The sequence below is a fragment of the Balaenoptera borealis genome (assembly GCF_965194805.1).
Source record: "Balaenoptera borealis genome assembly, chromosome: 9".
Classification (NCBI taxonomy): Eukaryota; Metazoa; Chordata; class Mammalia; order Artiodactyla; family Balaenopteridae; genus Balaenoptera; species Balaenoptera borealis.
This window is the reverse complement of record NC_138873.1, coordinates 111,695,132-111,711,578: the sequence shown is the minus strand read 5'-3', so window position 1 is coordinate 111,711,578 and position 16,447 is coordinate 111,695,132. Positions and strand designations below refer to the sequence as shown.

At 40.4% G+C, this 16,447-nt stretch overlaps 1 protein-coding gene and 1 long non-coding RNA gene across 3 annotated transcripts in view; one reads left to right on the top strand and one right to left on the bottom strand.

Moving 5' to 3' along the window:
- Window positions 1-4,116, bottom strand: part of CD109 (CD109 molecule) — a 132,608-nt gene extending 128,492 nt beyond the window's left edge. Inside the window, exons 1-2 of one of the 2 annotated variants that reach the window (XM_082405031.1) lie at window positions 3,729-4,116; window positions 2,266-2,438 (exon numbers count right to left, since the gene is read on the bottom strand). In XM_082405031.1, the coding sequence (XP_082261157.1) occupies window positions 2,266-2,438; window positions 3,729-3,802 (247 nt within the window). In that variant the 5' untranslated portion in view covers window positions 3,803-4,116. Of the gene's footprint in view, window positions 1-2,265; window positions 2,439-3,728 lie in introns of those variants that run through there. The other variant, XM_082405032.1, reaches the window with a different exon arrangement.
- The window catches only part of LOC309634743, a 632,894-nt gene that overhangs the window by 461,975 nt on the left and 154,472 nt on the right, over window positions 1-16,447 (top strand). The gene's annotated exons all lie outside the window — the stretch shown is intronic.

Here is a 16,447-nt window from a genome sequence, read left to right as displayed (position 1 = left end):
TGTTGTCCGACCCACTTTAGCCTTACCCAAAAGCATGACAAACTTTCCTCCCAAAGGAAAAATCTAAGAATAAAGTTTAAAACCAAGCCACAGTAACAAGCACCTCAGTGTTCCTACTATTTGTAGAAAAAAGAAACAAGACTGACGAAGGAGACTGCCTAAAAGACAACGTAGGAGAAATTCTAGAATAAGCACACGCAAATGTCCGAGCAAAGCCCAAATATTTATCAAGATCATCCTTGTTATTCTGGACCTTTGCATTATAGTAAAACTGTTACACTAGCAGAGCCAAAATGATAATTCTTAATGAATAAATAATGAATGTGGAACTACCTTAAGTGTTGTCTGCTGTGACTTAGTATTTCAATATTTTCTTTAGCCATTATCACAAGACCAAGATTCATTCATTTTCAGAATAAATAGTTCAATAATAAAAGTAAGAGATCTGCCCCCATGTAAAAAGGAAATGATGCTTCCTGCATCTTCTTCTTCAATAGTATTCCTATTTACAATATTAACAGCTACTGTTTATTGAGTGCCTAATAGGTACTAGATACTGATTTTAACTTTATAACTGCCCTGGGAAGTACATTATCCCCGTTTTATAGATGAGGAAATTGAGGCTCAGAGCATTTAAGTAACCTGCCCAAGATCACACAGCTAGTGCTAAGACTCAATCTCAGATCTTTTTTTTTTTTTTTTAATTATTAATTTATTTATTTATTTTTGGCCGTGTTGGGTCTTTGTTTCTGTGCGAGGGCTTTCTCTAGTTGCGGCAAGCGGGGGCCACTCTTCATCGCGGTGCGCGGGCCTCTCAGTATGGCGGCCTCTCGTTGCAGAGCACAGGCTCCAGACGCGTGGGCTCAGTAGTTGTGGCTCACGGACCTAGTTGCTCCGTGGCATGTGGGATCTTCCCAGATCAGGGCTCGAACCCGTGTCCCCTGCATTGGCAGGCAGATTCTCAACCACTGCGCCACCAGGGAAGCCCTCAATCTCAGATCTTAAGTGCTAACTGCATTGCTTCTCCAGGGAAACAAGGCCTCTGGCTTTCCTGACACTACTCCTATGAAAGACAAAGTGGCCTGGCCGCTGCACACATCACCTCTTCCTGACTCCAAACTTAACCACCCAGTCAGTCAACTTCCCAATGGAGAAAGAACCTCAGAGGCAGATAAACTTTGATTTTATCTCATTTCATGATGGCGTTAATTTCTCTATGCTGGTAAAGGATAAACATCTATATAATGAGCTACTGTGGAAACTCATCCACCCTTCATTTTGTGCCCTTAAATGATTCTTTTAAAAGATAACTCTTAATGTTATAGGAAGGTATGCCTCAATTTCTGGCCTCTGACTAAACATCTAAACATGCTTCTAGTTAACAGTGTTTATACTTGGGTGGTAGGATTACAGGTAGGATTTTGGTTTATTCCCTTTACTTCCAGTATTTGCCAGGTTGCTAGCACTGAGTATATATTACTCTTTCAATTAGAAAAAATTAAATGTTCATTTTAATGTGAAAGAAAGTTTACCTATTTAACTATTTACCCCCCAAATTATTCTGCCCTAAGTATTGAAAAAGAAGACATTCACTGACCCAATTTAATCCAGGGCCTGGTTAGAACTCAAATTTAAAACAAGATATGTAGGTTCTTTTACAAATGGCTCCGACTTCTTTTACATTATTTTTCTTTTTTTTCCTGTTACTTAAAAAACTAAAAAATATTCCATAAAACTAGATTTTAACTTTAGTTCTTCTTTTCCTACCCACAGGCCTACTTAGTAAAATCCTCTGCACCCAATAAATATGGTCATACCTGGTTTGTATAAACCATACATAAATATGGTTTTGTGTCAGACTGTTAACTACGCCCATTTCCTCTTCTGGGCACACACTGTCCTACCCGCCCAGCCTCCTGTGCAGCTAAAAGTGGCCATCAGAGGAGGGAGGAATGATACGAGCCACGTCCAGGCCTGGCCCGTAAAGACCTCCCACAGGACCCACTCCACGCTCTTCCCCTGCAGATTGGAAGCCACGTACTGATGACGACAGAGCCACAAAGGGGAAGGAACCTGGGCCTCACAATCTCCACCTGGAAGAGCATCCCAGGAACATCATTTCGGACTCCACATGAGTAAGAAACAAAAGTGTATTGTGTAAGCCACTGAAAATGGGGGGCTTCTCCACTACGTTACATAGCACGTGGCTTTATTAACATACTCCAATTATTACTGCAGATGAGTAAGACTCTGCTGTTATCTTACCTTTTTCAAAGACTCCTTCTGCTTCCAGGACAGAGACGGCAAGGTTCGCTGCTATCTTGACCAGCTCCGCCTTCACAGTGACCTGTGAGGGGCTGTGTTCCAGAAGCTCCACCCCAATGGTCACATTTCCTCCTGGCCTGATGATCCCAGGGGCTGTCACCAGAAACCTGGGCCTAAAGAGTTCCCAACAGCAAGGGAAAAACAAAGCTTCTTACCCTCACATCTCCATTCTTTTGAGATCCTCAAATTTCACAGAGAGTGAGATAGACTCCCTATCCTGTGCCAGTTGCAACTGTTCCAATTAATATTGCCTCACTGCTCCATTTAGCAACTGCACTGAAATGCTATTGAAACAACAATAATCCCCATAAATCCATTTTTTATCCAGTTTTATTGAGATATAATCGATTTGACTTTCATGCATCATGAGATGATCACAGTAAGTTTAGTGAACATCTATCATCTCATATAGATACGAAATTAAAGGAATAGAAAAAATACATATTTTTCCTTGTGGTCAGAACTCGAAGGATTTACTCTCTTCTTAACTTTCATATATAATATACAGCAGTGTTAATTATATTCATCACGTTTTATTGATACATTCCCATAAATCAATTTTAATGCGGTCATCCATGTACTGTTAGAGGACCGGCCTGTGTTATTATTTCCATTTTATAAACCACAAATAGCACAGGAGGGCTTACACTGGGACGTGCAGAAGTTATCGGCAAAGTATCAATACAAGCCTGTAAACTTCTCCTTTACAGAAGACATCATCCCAGCGTAATTTTTTTTTCTTGGCTTAAAGACACACACACACACACACACACACACACACACACACACACGGATTTTGCTTGTTTCTTATTGAAACCTTTATGTTTGGACATCTACCCAAGAAAACATCATCTAATCAACACCACTGATTAAAATATACCATCTGAAATTAAACTATCAGTGGTGACATTTCCAGGTAGAGGAGAGCATAATAATCGCTGAAACAGCACTTTCTCTGCCCAAGCTAGGGATTAGGGCTCAAGGGCAAAAACCTTTGGGGGGAAGCGGGGGAGTGCTTTCCACTACTTAGGTGTCTCACCCCGTTATCTTCCCACGAAGTCTGCACCTAAACCCATATTTCAGCCACCTCGGCCACACCTTGTCATTGCCAAAGTTGAGGCATCTTGTTTAGAAAATATATATATATATATATATATATGTCTTTAAAAGAAGAAGGCACATTATTGGGGAGCAAAAAGTTGAGAAAAACGCAGAGGCAACGTGGACTAAAAATAAAATGCTGTCTTTAGAAAGCAGTTACGGCCAGAGACGCTTAAACAACCTCGCGGGTGGAGAAAGCAACTGTCCCGCGAAGAACCGAGGGGAGGCGATGCATGATCAAATCTCCAGGCCGGGGTCCGCCCCGCGCCCGCCGCCCCGCGCCCGCCGCCCCGCGCTCCTACCCGGGGGCGGCGGCCAGCGCCGCGCTCCACACGCAGAAGAGGCGGGCGGCGGCCCCGAGCCGCGGGCCCCGCATCTCGGCGGCGTCTGCCCGGCGACCGCGGGCTCCGGAGGAAATTCGCGGGCAGCGCGGGGTGTGGCCTTCCACCTCCTCCCGGATCTCCGCGACTCCAGGCTTAGCAGTTTGCACTGGGCGCGCCCGCGAGCGGAGCGAGGGCTCTACTTCGAGCCGGGACGCGGCGGCTCCGCCCCTCCCGCCGCATCGCCATGGCGCTGCTCGGGGCCCCGGGGGGCACCGCAAACCCGGCCGCCCGGCTCCTCGGGCGGTTTACGCTAGCGCTCCACCGCCCGTGCCCGGGGTGCATGGACAGGCCTGTCCCCGTACGGAGACACTCATAGCGGCCTTGTAAGGTGGAAAAAAATCGGTCCTTGTCCTCCAGACCATGAGTCAGAATTTTGGAGAAACGGCAAACACGCACACACACACGCGCCAAACACGGGTGTATTCTCTGCTAGTTGTTCAATACATACGAATGAATAGGCACAAGAGAAAACCTTCTTTCCCTTGAAACCAAAACTCACGTATATCGTTTGCCTCTCCAGGAAAATGTGGTTTCTCCGTTTAAAAAAAGAAGAGGAAGAAAATTCTGGCACATGCGAAAGTTAGGTGTTGCTCCTTAGGACTCTGAGAAACAACTATGGGGGGAGATGCTTTATACCGTGGGCTATCGCTGAACACTTCTGCTACAGAAGGTATTCATTAGCACTGTGAAGCCTGGAGCAGTTTGCGTAAACACGTTAGAATTAGGGTGGCTCTCCTATCCTTAGGAAGACCAGTGGCCCAAGGTGCCCAGCAGTTGCTGAGCTCCAGCTCCTGCGTCCCGGCTTATCTGTAGCTCCTTCCCCGCAGCTTGGTGCTGTCACCATGTTCAGATGACTCAGGTTTCACCATGGCTACACCATAAAAGCAGGGAACTGCCAGCAACTGTTGGAGAACAGGCACATTCAGTCCCTAACAACCTTAAGTTTCTAATTCATGGAGAAAAGTTTTGGATGGTCACTTTTTTTTTTTTAATCAAAGTTCTTTTTTTTTTTAACATCTTTATTGGAGTATAATTGCTTTACAATGGTGTGTTAGTTTCTGCTTTATAACAAAGTGAATCATTTATACATACACATATGTTCCCATATCTCTTCCCTCTGGCGTCTCCCTCCCTCCCACCCTCCCTATGCCACCCCTCTAGGTGGTCACAAAGCACCGAGCTGATCTCCCTGTGCTATGCAGTTGCTTCCCACTAGCTATCTATTTTACGTTTGGTAGTGTCTATATGTCCATGCCACTCTCTCTTTGTCACACCTTACCCTTCCCCCTCCCCATATCCTCAAGTCCATTCTCCAGTAGGTCTGTGTCTTTATTCCCGTCTTGCCACTAGGTTCTTCATGACCTTTTTTTTTTTTTTTTCCTTAGATTCCATATATATGTGTTAGCATACGGTATTTGTTTTTCTCTTTCTGACTAACTTCACTCTGTATGACAGACTCTACGGGGCAAAATGCAAAAAGAAAAGAGGCCAGCCAAGGGTGTCTCCTCACAAAGCTATGTGCTAAATAAGGGGGAAAGTAGCACCTAGACCAACTGTGGTTTTGGAGTCCAGGAACTTGCTTTCCTCCCTTTCCTGTTCCACCCTTTTTCACCCTGCTGAACAGCTAGCAGAGGTCCCTATGTCCTCCTGTCTCCTCCGCACTCCTATCTTTAGTGGCCGACTTCCTGTGCAGGCAGGGCTTGGGTAAAGTGAAAAGGGTCCAAGTGGGTCCTTGGGTACATATCCTGTCCCTGACACAGCTGTTACTGCCTGTCTGGTCTCCTCACCTCTGTTGTTCAGGGTCAAGTGTGGACTCTGTCAAAGTCTAAATCAGTGCTTCTCCAACTCTAATGTGTATGAGAATCACAGTGAAATGCAGATGCTGATTCAGCAGGTCTGGGATAGGGACTGAAATTCTGCCTCATTTCAACATACTGTGGGCCACAGAGGGTCTACAGGTAAACTCTCTCTTTGATGAGAAAAGGAAGGTGGAAACCTGGAGAAAATTCTTTCCAAGCTTCACTTCATAAGATGGATCAATAAATTCAGGTTTATTCTAGAGGCAGGAAAATGTAAAAAGGACTCCAAAAGATTAGTTGATAATGTTGCATTCCAAGAAGTCTTCTAGAAAGGTTTAGAACCACCTAGTTGTTTTGTAAAATGAAGTCTGTGCAGATTTTAAATTGATGCAACCTCCCTGTTTAGGCCTTCCTTCTCGCAATACACAAGAAAAATTTAACCATGCAGAAATCTGGCCATGTGGATTTGCACAGAGGTGAGGCACAGAGTAGCTACTCAGTAACACTGCTTAAAAGGATTAATAAAAAATGTTCTTCCTAGATTTTTTTTTAAGTAAGAAAAACTTAAAGTTGTCTGATAGTAACAATAAGAGATGGGCTTAAATAAATTATGGTATGCCTATGCAACAGAATACTGTGAAGCAATTTAAATTTATGTTCTTGAATTGGCGACTTTATTATTTTGTTTGTTTTGGAGACTAGTTAATCATCTAAAGATAAATATTCCTGATATGCTGTTGGGGGGAGTCTTTTATAAAATAGAATTTAAATGATTCCATTTTTATAAAAATAAATTGTGTTTATGTATACATATACATTATAGATACATGCACTGAAGGAAAACTTGAAGGGTATTCAGCAAAATGTTATCAGTATCCAGGTAATTACCTGGATTTGCCAAGTTTTCTACAGTGAACATATATATATATAATTTTTCTTTTAAAAAGAAAACAATAAAAATGATATTGTTTTAGCAAGTAGTCTTTAAGGGAGCATCTTAGAAACTCTTTGGAATAAAATTCATGAGTTTTGTTACAGAAAAATTATATATGTTCCCCCTATGAAAACTGAATGGCCTTTGGCATAAGAACCCTACACTGTTCCCATGTCCCTCCTGGACATGTCTTAGGGTGTGGTTCATTGAGAAAAGCAGAATCACCTAGTGCTGAGTCTAAGTCACTCTAAGACAGCCAGGGCAGAAAAGCTACATGTGGACCAGCACAAGGAAGCATGAGGGCAAGCTGGAACCCATGCCTCTATTAACACCTCCAACTCGGACGTCATGGGTAACCTGCAGGAGAAGCCGGCTGCGTATGCACTTAGCCCAGAATTCAGAAAAGCTCGAGGAGGAGATCCCCTGAGAACTGGAGGGGCTACGGGACCCACTGCTGCCCCACACCCACAAGTCAGCTAGCACAGCAGCAGTAATCTGGGCTAGCGGCCAACGCCTAGAGCCCTGCACTGACCTTCAGAGAGTGAAAAATATGACTTCTGCTTCACTGCTGGCTTCCAAATTCATATAAAGTATCTCTTGTGGCCAACACCAACTCATAACCATACAGGGAGGGGAATTCTAGGAAATTTAGCTTCTTCTTAGATAAGTCGGCACAGTACAAAGAACACCGGAATCTTTGTTACCCAGAGCAGAGGAGGAAACCCCTGTCCACTGGAAGACAAGGAATGATACCGAAATTAACTAGGAATAATAATCACAAGGCTTGTCCTTAACTTTCTATATGAGTGTCCAAAATTTAAAATGAGAATTCTCTGTCCAACCAAATTATCAAACAAGAATGAAGAGAGAATTAAAATGTTTTCAGAAATGGAATGGCTCAGAAACTTTGCCTTCAACAAACTCTTTTTAGGAAGTTACTTTTGGAGGACGTATTTAGCAAACCAATGAAATAATCCAAGAAAAAGGAAGATATGAGGTTCAGGAAAAAGTATATATAACCCCAGAGAGCAATGAAGAGAGAAGTTCCAACAGGAAGAATTCCAGGAATAAGGCCTCAAGGGGAAAATAATATTCCATTGTATATACGTGCCACATCTTCTTTATCCATTCATCTGTCGATGGACATTGAGGTCATTTCCATGTCCTGGCTATTGTAAATAGAGCTGCAGTGGAACATTGTAGTACATGTGTCTTTTTGAATTATGGTTTTCTCAGGGTATATGCCCACTAGTGGGATTGCTGGGTCATATGGTTGTTCTATTTTTAGTTTTTTAAGGAACGTCCATACTGTTCTCCATAGTGGCTGTATCAATTTACATTCCCACCAACAGTGCAAGAGGGTTCCCTTTTCCCCACACCCTCTCCAGCTTTATTGTTTCTAGATTTTGTGATAATGGCCATTCTGACCAGTGTGAGGTGATACCTCATTGTAGTTTTGATTTGCATTTCTGTAATAATTAGTGGTGTTAAGTATTCTTTCATGTGCCTCTTGACCATATGTATGTCTTCTTTGGAAGACATTTAGGTCTTCTGCCCATTTTTGGATTGGGTTGTTTGTTTTTTTGATATTGGGCTACCTGAGCTGCTTGTATATTTTAGAGATTAATCCTTTGTCAGTTGCTTTGCTTTGTCAGTTTGCAAATATTTTCTCCCATTCTGAGGGTTGTCTTTTCATCTTGTTTATGGTTTCCTTTGCTGTGCAAAAGCTTTTAAGTTTCATTAAGTCCCATTTGTTTATTTTTGTTTTTATTTCCATTACTCTAGGAGGTGGGTCAAAAAGGATCTTGCTGCAATTTATGTCATAGTGTGTTCTGCCTGTGTTTTCCTCTAAGAGTTTTATACTGTCTGGCCTTACATTTAGGTCTTTAATCCATTTTGAGTTTATTTTTTGTGTATGGTGTGACGGAGTGTTCTAATTTCATTCTTTTACATGTAGCTATACAGTTTTCCCAGCACCACTTATTGAAGAGACCGTCTTTTCTCCATTTTATATTCTTGCCTCCTTTTTCATAGATTAGATGACCACAGATGTGTGGGTTTATCTCTGGGCTTTCTATCCTGTTCCATTGATCTATATTTCTGTTTTAGTGCCAGTACCATACTATCTTGATTACTGTAGCTTTGTAGTACAGTATGAAGTCTGGGAGCCAGATTCCTCCAGCTCCATTTTTTCTTTCTCAAGATTGCTTTGGCTATTCGGGGTATTTTGTGTTTCCATACAAATTATAAAATTTTTATTCTAATCCTGTGGAAAATGCCATTGGTAATTTGATAGGGATTGCGTTGAATCTGTAGATTGCTTTGGGTAGTATAGTCATTTTCACAATATTTATTCTTCCAATCCAACAACACAGTATATCTCTCCATCTGATTGTGTCATCTTTGATTTCTTTCATCAGTGTTTTATAATTTTCTGAGTACAGGTCTTTTGCCTCCTTAAGTAGGTTTATTCCTAGGTATTTTATTCTTTTTGTTGCAATTGTAAATGGTGTTTCCTTAACTTCTGTTTCTGATCTTTTGTTGTTAGTGTATAGGAATGCAAGAGATTTCTGTGCATTAATTTTGAATCCTGCAACTTTACCAGATTCATAGATTAGTTCTAGTAGTTTTCTGGTGGCATCTTTAAGATTTTCTATTTATAGTATCATGTCATCGGCAAACAGTTATGGTTTTACTTCTTCTTTTCCAATTTGTATTTCTTTTATTTCTTTTTCTTCTCTGCTTGCCGTGGCGAGGTCCAGAACTATGTTGAATAATAGTGGAGAGAATGGACATCCTTGTCTTGTTCCTGATCTTAGAGGAAATGCTTTCAGTTTTTCACCATTGAGAATGACGCTTGCTGTGGGTTTGTCGTATATGGCCTTTATTTTGTTGAGGTAGGTTCCTTCTATGCACACTTTCTGGAGAGGTTTTATCATAAATGGGTGTTGAATTTTGTCAAACTCTTTTTCTGCATCTATTCAGATGATCATATGGATTTTATTCTTTAGTTTGTTAATATGGTGTATCACATTGATTGACTTGTGTATATACTGGGATAAATCCCACTTGATTATGGTGTATGATCCTTTTAATGTGTTGTTGGATTCTGTTTGCTAGTATTTTGTTGAGGATTTTTGCATCTATATTCATCAATGATATTGTTCTGTAATTTTCTTTTTGGGGGATATCTTTGTCTGGTTTTGGTATCAGGGTGATGGTGGCCTCATAGAATGAGTTTGGGAGTGTTCCTTCCTCTGCAATCTTTTGGAAGAGTTTGAGAAGGATGGGTGTTAGCTCTTCTCTAAATGTTTGATAGAATTCACCTGTGAAGCCATCTGGTCCTGGACTTTTGTTTGTTGGAAGATTTTTAATTACAGTTTCAATTTCATTACTTGTGGTTTGTCTGTTTATACTTTGTATTTCTTCCTGGTTCAATTTGTCCATTTCTTCCAGGTTGTCCATTTTATTGGCATATAGTTGCTTGTAGTAGTCTCTTATGATCCTTTGTATTTCTGTGCTGTCGGTTGTAATTTCTCCTTTTTCATTTCTAATTTTATTGATTTGAATCCCTTTTTTCTTGATGAGTCTGGCTAAGGGTTTATCAATTTTGTTTATCTTCTCAAAGAACTAACTTTTAGTTGTATTGATCTTTGCTATTGTTTTCTTCATTTCTATTTCATTTATTTCTGTTCTGATCTTTATGACTTCTTTCCTTCTACTAACTTTGGGTTTCCATTGTTGTTCTTCTTCTTCTTTCTCTAGTTGCTTTAGGTATAATGTTAGATTGTTTATTTGAGATTTTTCTTGTTTCTTGAGGTGAGATTGAATTGCTATAAACTTCCCTCTTAGAACTGCTTTTGCTGTGTCTCATAGGTTTTGGGTTGTTGTGTTTTCACTGTCATTTGTTTCTATGTATTTCTTTATTTCCTGTTTGATTCCTTGAGTGATTTCTTGGTTACTTAGTAGTGCACTGTTTAGCGTCCACGTGTTTGTGTTTTTTACAGTTTTTTTCCTGTAATGGATTTCTAATCTCATAGTGTTGTTGTTGGAAAAGTTGCTTGATATGATTTCAATTTTCTTAAATTTTCCAAGGTTTGATTTGTGACACAGGGTGTGATCTGTCCAGGAGAATGTTCCGTGTGCACTTGAGAAAAAAGTGTATTCTGCTGCTTTCAGGTAGAATGTCCTATAAATATCAGTTAAGTCTACCTGGTCTATTGTGTCATTTAAAGCTTCTGTTTCCTTATTAATTTTCTTTCTGGATGTTCTGTCCATTGGTGTAAGTGGGATGTTAAAGCCCCCCACTATTATTGTGTTACTGTCAATTTCCCCTTTTATGGCTGTTAGCATTTGCCTTATGTATTGAGGTGCTCCTATGTTGGGTGCATAAATATTTATAATTGTTATTTCTTCTTCTTGGATTGATCCCTTGATCATTATGCAGTGTTTCCCTTGTCTCTTGTAACATTCTTTATTTTAAAGTCTATTTTATCTGATATGACTATTGCTACTCCAGATTTCTTGTGATTTCCATTTACATGGAATATCTTTTTCCACCCCCTCACTTTCAGTCTGTATGCGTCCCTAGGTCTGAAGTGGATCTCTTGTAGACAGCATATATACATGTCTTGTTTTTGTATCCATTCAGCCAGTCTGTGTCTTTTGGTTGGAGCATTTAATCCATTTACATTCAAGTTGATTATCAATATGTATGTTCCTATTACCATTGTCTTAATTGTTTTGAGTTTGTTTTGTGGGTCTTTTTCTTCTCTCGTGTTTCCCACTGAGGAGTTCCTTTAGCATTTGTTGTAAAGCTGGTTTGTGGTGCTGAATTCTCATAGCTTTTGCTTGTCTGTAAAGCTTTTGATTTCTCCGTCAAATCTGAATGAGATCCTTGCTGGATAGAGTAATCCTGGTGGTAGGTTTTTCCCTGTCATCACTTTAAATATATCCTGCCACTCCCTTCTAGCCTGCAGAGTTTTGCTGAAAAATCAGCTGATAACTTTGTGGGGAGTCTGCTGTGTGTTATTTTTTGCTTTTCCCTTGCTGCTTTTAATATTTTTTCTTTGAACTTAATTTTTGTTAGTTTGATTAATATGTGTCTTGGCATGTTTCTCCTTGGGTTTATCCCATATGGGACTTTCTGTGCTTCCTGGACTTGGGTGGCTATTGCCTTTCCCATGTTAGAGAAGTTTTCGACTATAATCTCTTCAAATGTTTTCTCAGACCCTTTTTGTTTCTCTTCTTCCTCTGGGACCCCTATAATTTGAATGTTGGCACATTTAATGTTGTCCCAGAGGTCTCTGAGACAGTCCTCATTTATTTTCATTCTTTTTTCTTTATCCTGTTCCACAGCAGTGAATTCCACCATTCTGTCTTCCAGGTCACTTATCCGTTCTTCTGCCTCAGTTATTCTGCTACTGATTCCTTCTACTGTATTTTTCATTTCAGTTATTGTGTTGTTCATCACTGTTTGTTTGTTCTTTAGTTCTTCTGGGTCTTTGTTAAACATTTCTTGTATTTTCTCAATCTGTGCCTCCATTTTATTTCCAAGATTTTTGATCATCTTTACCATCATTACTCCGAATTCTTTTTCCGGTAGGTTGCTTATTTCCTCTTCATTTATTTAGTCTTTTGGGTTTTTACCTTGCTCCTTCATCTATAACATATTTTTTTGGCATCTAATTTTTTTTGATGGGTGGAGCTGTGTTCCTGTCTCACTGCTTGTTTGGCCGAAGGCATCCAGCACTAGAGTTTGCAGGCAGTTGGGTGGAGCTGGGTCTTGGTGCAGAGATGAGGAGCTCCAGGAGAGCTCACACAGATTAATATTCCCTGGGGCCTGAAGTTCTCTGCTATTCCAGTGGCTTGGACTAGTCATTCCCACCACAGGAGCTCAGGCCCCATCCTCAGCCTTTTTTTCTTTTCCTTTGTGCTTAGTGTAGTTTCACTTGTTCACAGGGTACTGCGTGCAGAGGCCTTGACCCCGGCTCTTGAGACCGGAGTTCCTGGTGAGACATGGCTGTACCAACACTGCAGCTGGAGGACCGTGTCTGAAACTATAGGTTTAAAGAGGCTTAAAAGACAACAATTAGTAGCAATGTATGAATATATTTGGCTCCTGATCCAAACAGAACCCTGGATAAAGGATTGTTCCATTTCTAAATAGTTGAAATTGTGCATACTGATTGGGTATTTGATGATATTAAAGAATTTTTATTAATTCTTTAGGCTGGAGTTATACTTTTTGAAAGGGTTTTTATCTTTTAGACATACATACTGAAATAATTGTGGGTGAAATTTATGATGTCTGGGATTTGCTTCAGAAACAATACAGGAACCAACTCAGACCCATTAGGATAGCTATTATCAAATAAATAAATAAATAAACCACAGAAAATAATAAGCATTAGAAAGAGTGTGGAGAAATTGAAACTCTTGTGCATTGCTGGTAGGAATGTTAAATGGTGCAGCCATGGTGAAAAGCTGCATGACAGTTCCTCAAAAAATTAAACATAGAATTGCCATATGATTCAGCAATTCCACTTTTGGATGTACACCCAAAACAACTGAAAGCAGGGACTCAAACATATATTTGTACACCCTTGTTCGTAGAAGCATTATTCACAATAGCCAAAAGGTGAATGCAATGTAAGTGTTCCTTGATGAATTAATGGATAAACAAAATGTGACATATTTGTACAATTGGGATATTATTCAGAAAAGAAATTCTGACATGTGCTGCAACATGTTTGAACCTTGGCAGCATTATGCTAAGTGAAATAAACAAGTCACAACAGGACAAATATTGTGTGATTCCATTTATATGAGGTACCCGGAGTAGTCAAATTCATAGAGATAGAAAGTACATTTTACTGGTGGTTGCCAGGGGCTGGGGAGAGTGGGGCATGGAGATTTATTGTTTAATGGGTAGGGAGTTTCAGTCTGAGAAGATTAAAAATTTCTAGAGATGGATGTTGGTGATGGTTACACAACAGTATGAAAGTATTTAATGCCACAGGACTGTACACTTAAAAGTGGTTAAAGTGGCAAATTTTATGTTATGTTTATTTTACTATAAATAATAATAAAATTCAACACCCATTTATGATGAAAACTCTCCACAAAGTGGGCATAGAGGGAACCTACCTCAACATAATAAAGGCCATATACAGCAAACATCATTCTCAGTGGTGAAAAACTGAAAGCATTTCCTCTAAGGTCAGGAACAAGACAAGGATGTCCACTCTCACCACTATTATTCAAGATAGTTTTGGAAGTCTTAGCCACAGCAATCAGAGAAGAAAAAGAAATAAAAGGAATACAAATTGGAAAAGAAGAAGTAAAACCATAACTGTTTGCTGATGACATGATACTATAAATAGAAAATCTTAAAGGTGCCACCAGAAAACTACTAGAACTAATCTATGAATTTGGTAAGGTTTCAGGATACCCTTCAAGTTTTCCTTCAGGATACAAAATCAATGCACAGACATCTCTTGCATTCCTATACACTAACAACAAAAGATCAGAAAGAGAAATTAAGGAAACAATCCCATTTACCATCGCAACAAAAAGAATAAAATACCTAGGAATAAACCTACCTAAGGAGGCAAAAGACCTGTACTCAGAGAACTATAAAACACTGATGAAAGAAATCAAAGATGACATAAACAGTTGGAGAGATATACCATGCTCCTGGATTGGAAGAATCAATATTATGAAAATGAGGTATCACCTCACACTGGTCAGAATAGCCATCATCAAAAAATCTAGAAACAATAAATGCTGGAGAGGGTGTGAAGAAAAGGGAACCCTCCTGCACTGTTGGTGGGAATGTAAGTTGATACAGCCACTGTGGAGAACAGTATGCCGTTTCCTTAAAAAACCTAAAATAGAGCTACCATATGACCCAGCAATCCCACTACTGGGCATATAGCCTGAGAAAACCATAATTCAAAAAGATACATGTGGGGGCTTCCCTGGTGGCGCAGTGGTTGAGGGTCTGCCTGCCGATGCAGGGGACGCGGGTTCGAGCCCTGGTCTGGGAAGATCCCACGTGCTGTGGAGCGGCTGGGCCCGTGAGCCACAATTACTGAGCCTGTGCGTCTGGAGCCTATGCTCCACAACAAGAGGGCCGTGATGGTGAGGGGCCCGCGCACCGCGATGAAGAGTGGCCCCCACTTGCCACAACTAGAGAAAGCCCTCACACAGAAGCGGGGACCCAGCACAGCCATAAATAAATAAATAAATAAATAAATAAATAAAATTAAAAAAAAAAAAAAAAAAAAAAAGATACATGTGGGTTTCCCTGGTGGCGCAGTGGTTGAGAATCTGCCTGCCAATGCAGGGGACACGGGTTTGAGCCCTGGTCTGGGAAGATCCCACATGCCGCGGAGAGACTGGGCCCGTGAGCCACAACTACTGAGCCCGCACGTCTGGAGCCTGTGCTCCGCAACAAGAGAGGCCGCGATAGTGAGAGGCCCACGCACCGCGATGAAGAGCGGCCCCCACTTGCCGCAACTAGAGAAAGCCCTCGCACAGAAACGAAGAACCAACACAGCCATAAAAAATAAATTAATTAATTTAAGAAAAAAGAAAAAAAAAAAAGATACATGTACCACAATGTTCATTGCAGCACTGTTTACAATAACAAGGACATGGAAGCAACCTAAATGTCCATCGACAGAGGAATGGATAAAGAAGATGTGGCACATGTATACAATGGAATATTACTCAGCCATAAAAAGGAACAAAATTGAGTCATTTGTAATGAGGCGGATGGACCTAGAGTCTGTCATACAGAGTGAAGTAAGTCAGAAAGAGAAAAACAAATATCGTATGTTAACGCATATATATGGAATCTAAAAGAACTGTACTGATGAACCTAGTGACAGGGCAGGAATAAAGACGCAGACGTAGAGGACAGACTTGAGGACACAGGGGAGGAAGGGGAAGCTGGGACAAAGTGAGAGAGTAGCATTAACATACATACACTCCCAAATGTGAAATAGTTGGCTAGTGGGCAGCTGCTGCATAGCACGGGGAGATCAGCTTGGTGGTTTGTGACCACCTAGAGGGGTGGGATAGGGAGGGTGGGAGGGAGGCTCAAGAGGGAGGGGATATGGGGATATATGTATGCATATAGCTGATTCACTTTGCTGTACAGCGGAAACTAACACAACATTGTAAAGCAATTATACTCCAAGAAAGATGTGAAAAAATTTAAAAAATAATAAATTGCATTATCTAATGCATTACTGATGGTATAAAAAATACAATTAATTTTTGTATGTTGATCTTGGATTCACCAACCCTGCAAAACTCTTATTAGTTCCAAGAGTTTTCTGGAGAATCTCTTGAATTTTCTATTAAAAGTTGGTCCCCCTTATACCTGAAACTAACACAACATGGTAAATAAACTATATTTCAATTTTAAAAAGTATTTTTAAGTTGGCCCTCCATATCTGCAAGTTTTGCACCCACATATTCAACCAACCACAGATTGAAAATACTGGAAAAAAATTTTCCAGAAAGTTCCAAAACACAAAACATGAATTTGCCAGGAACTGACAACTACTTAATAGGAATTACATTGTATTTACAAATATTTACATAATATTTACATTGTATTGGGTATTGTAAGTAATCTAGAAGTGATTTAATGTATATAAGGGAGGACATACATAGGTTGTATGCAAATACTATGCCATTTTATATAAGGGCATCCCCGGATTTTGATATGGGGGCGCCTGGAACCAATCCCCAATGGACACTGAGGGACAATTGTAATTAGTTTCCATCAAGCAACCACAGGGACATGAAAAAGTAGAGTTTAACTGACTTGATGGTGACAGCATCAGAGCCTTGAAACAGGTTTAGAATAGATAGGCAAGAAGGTCAGG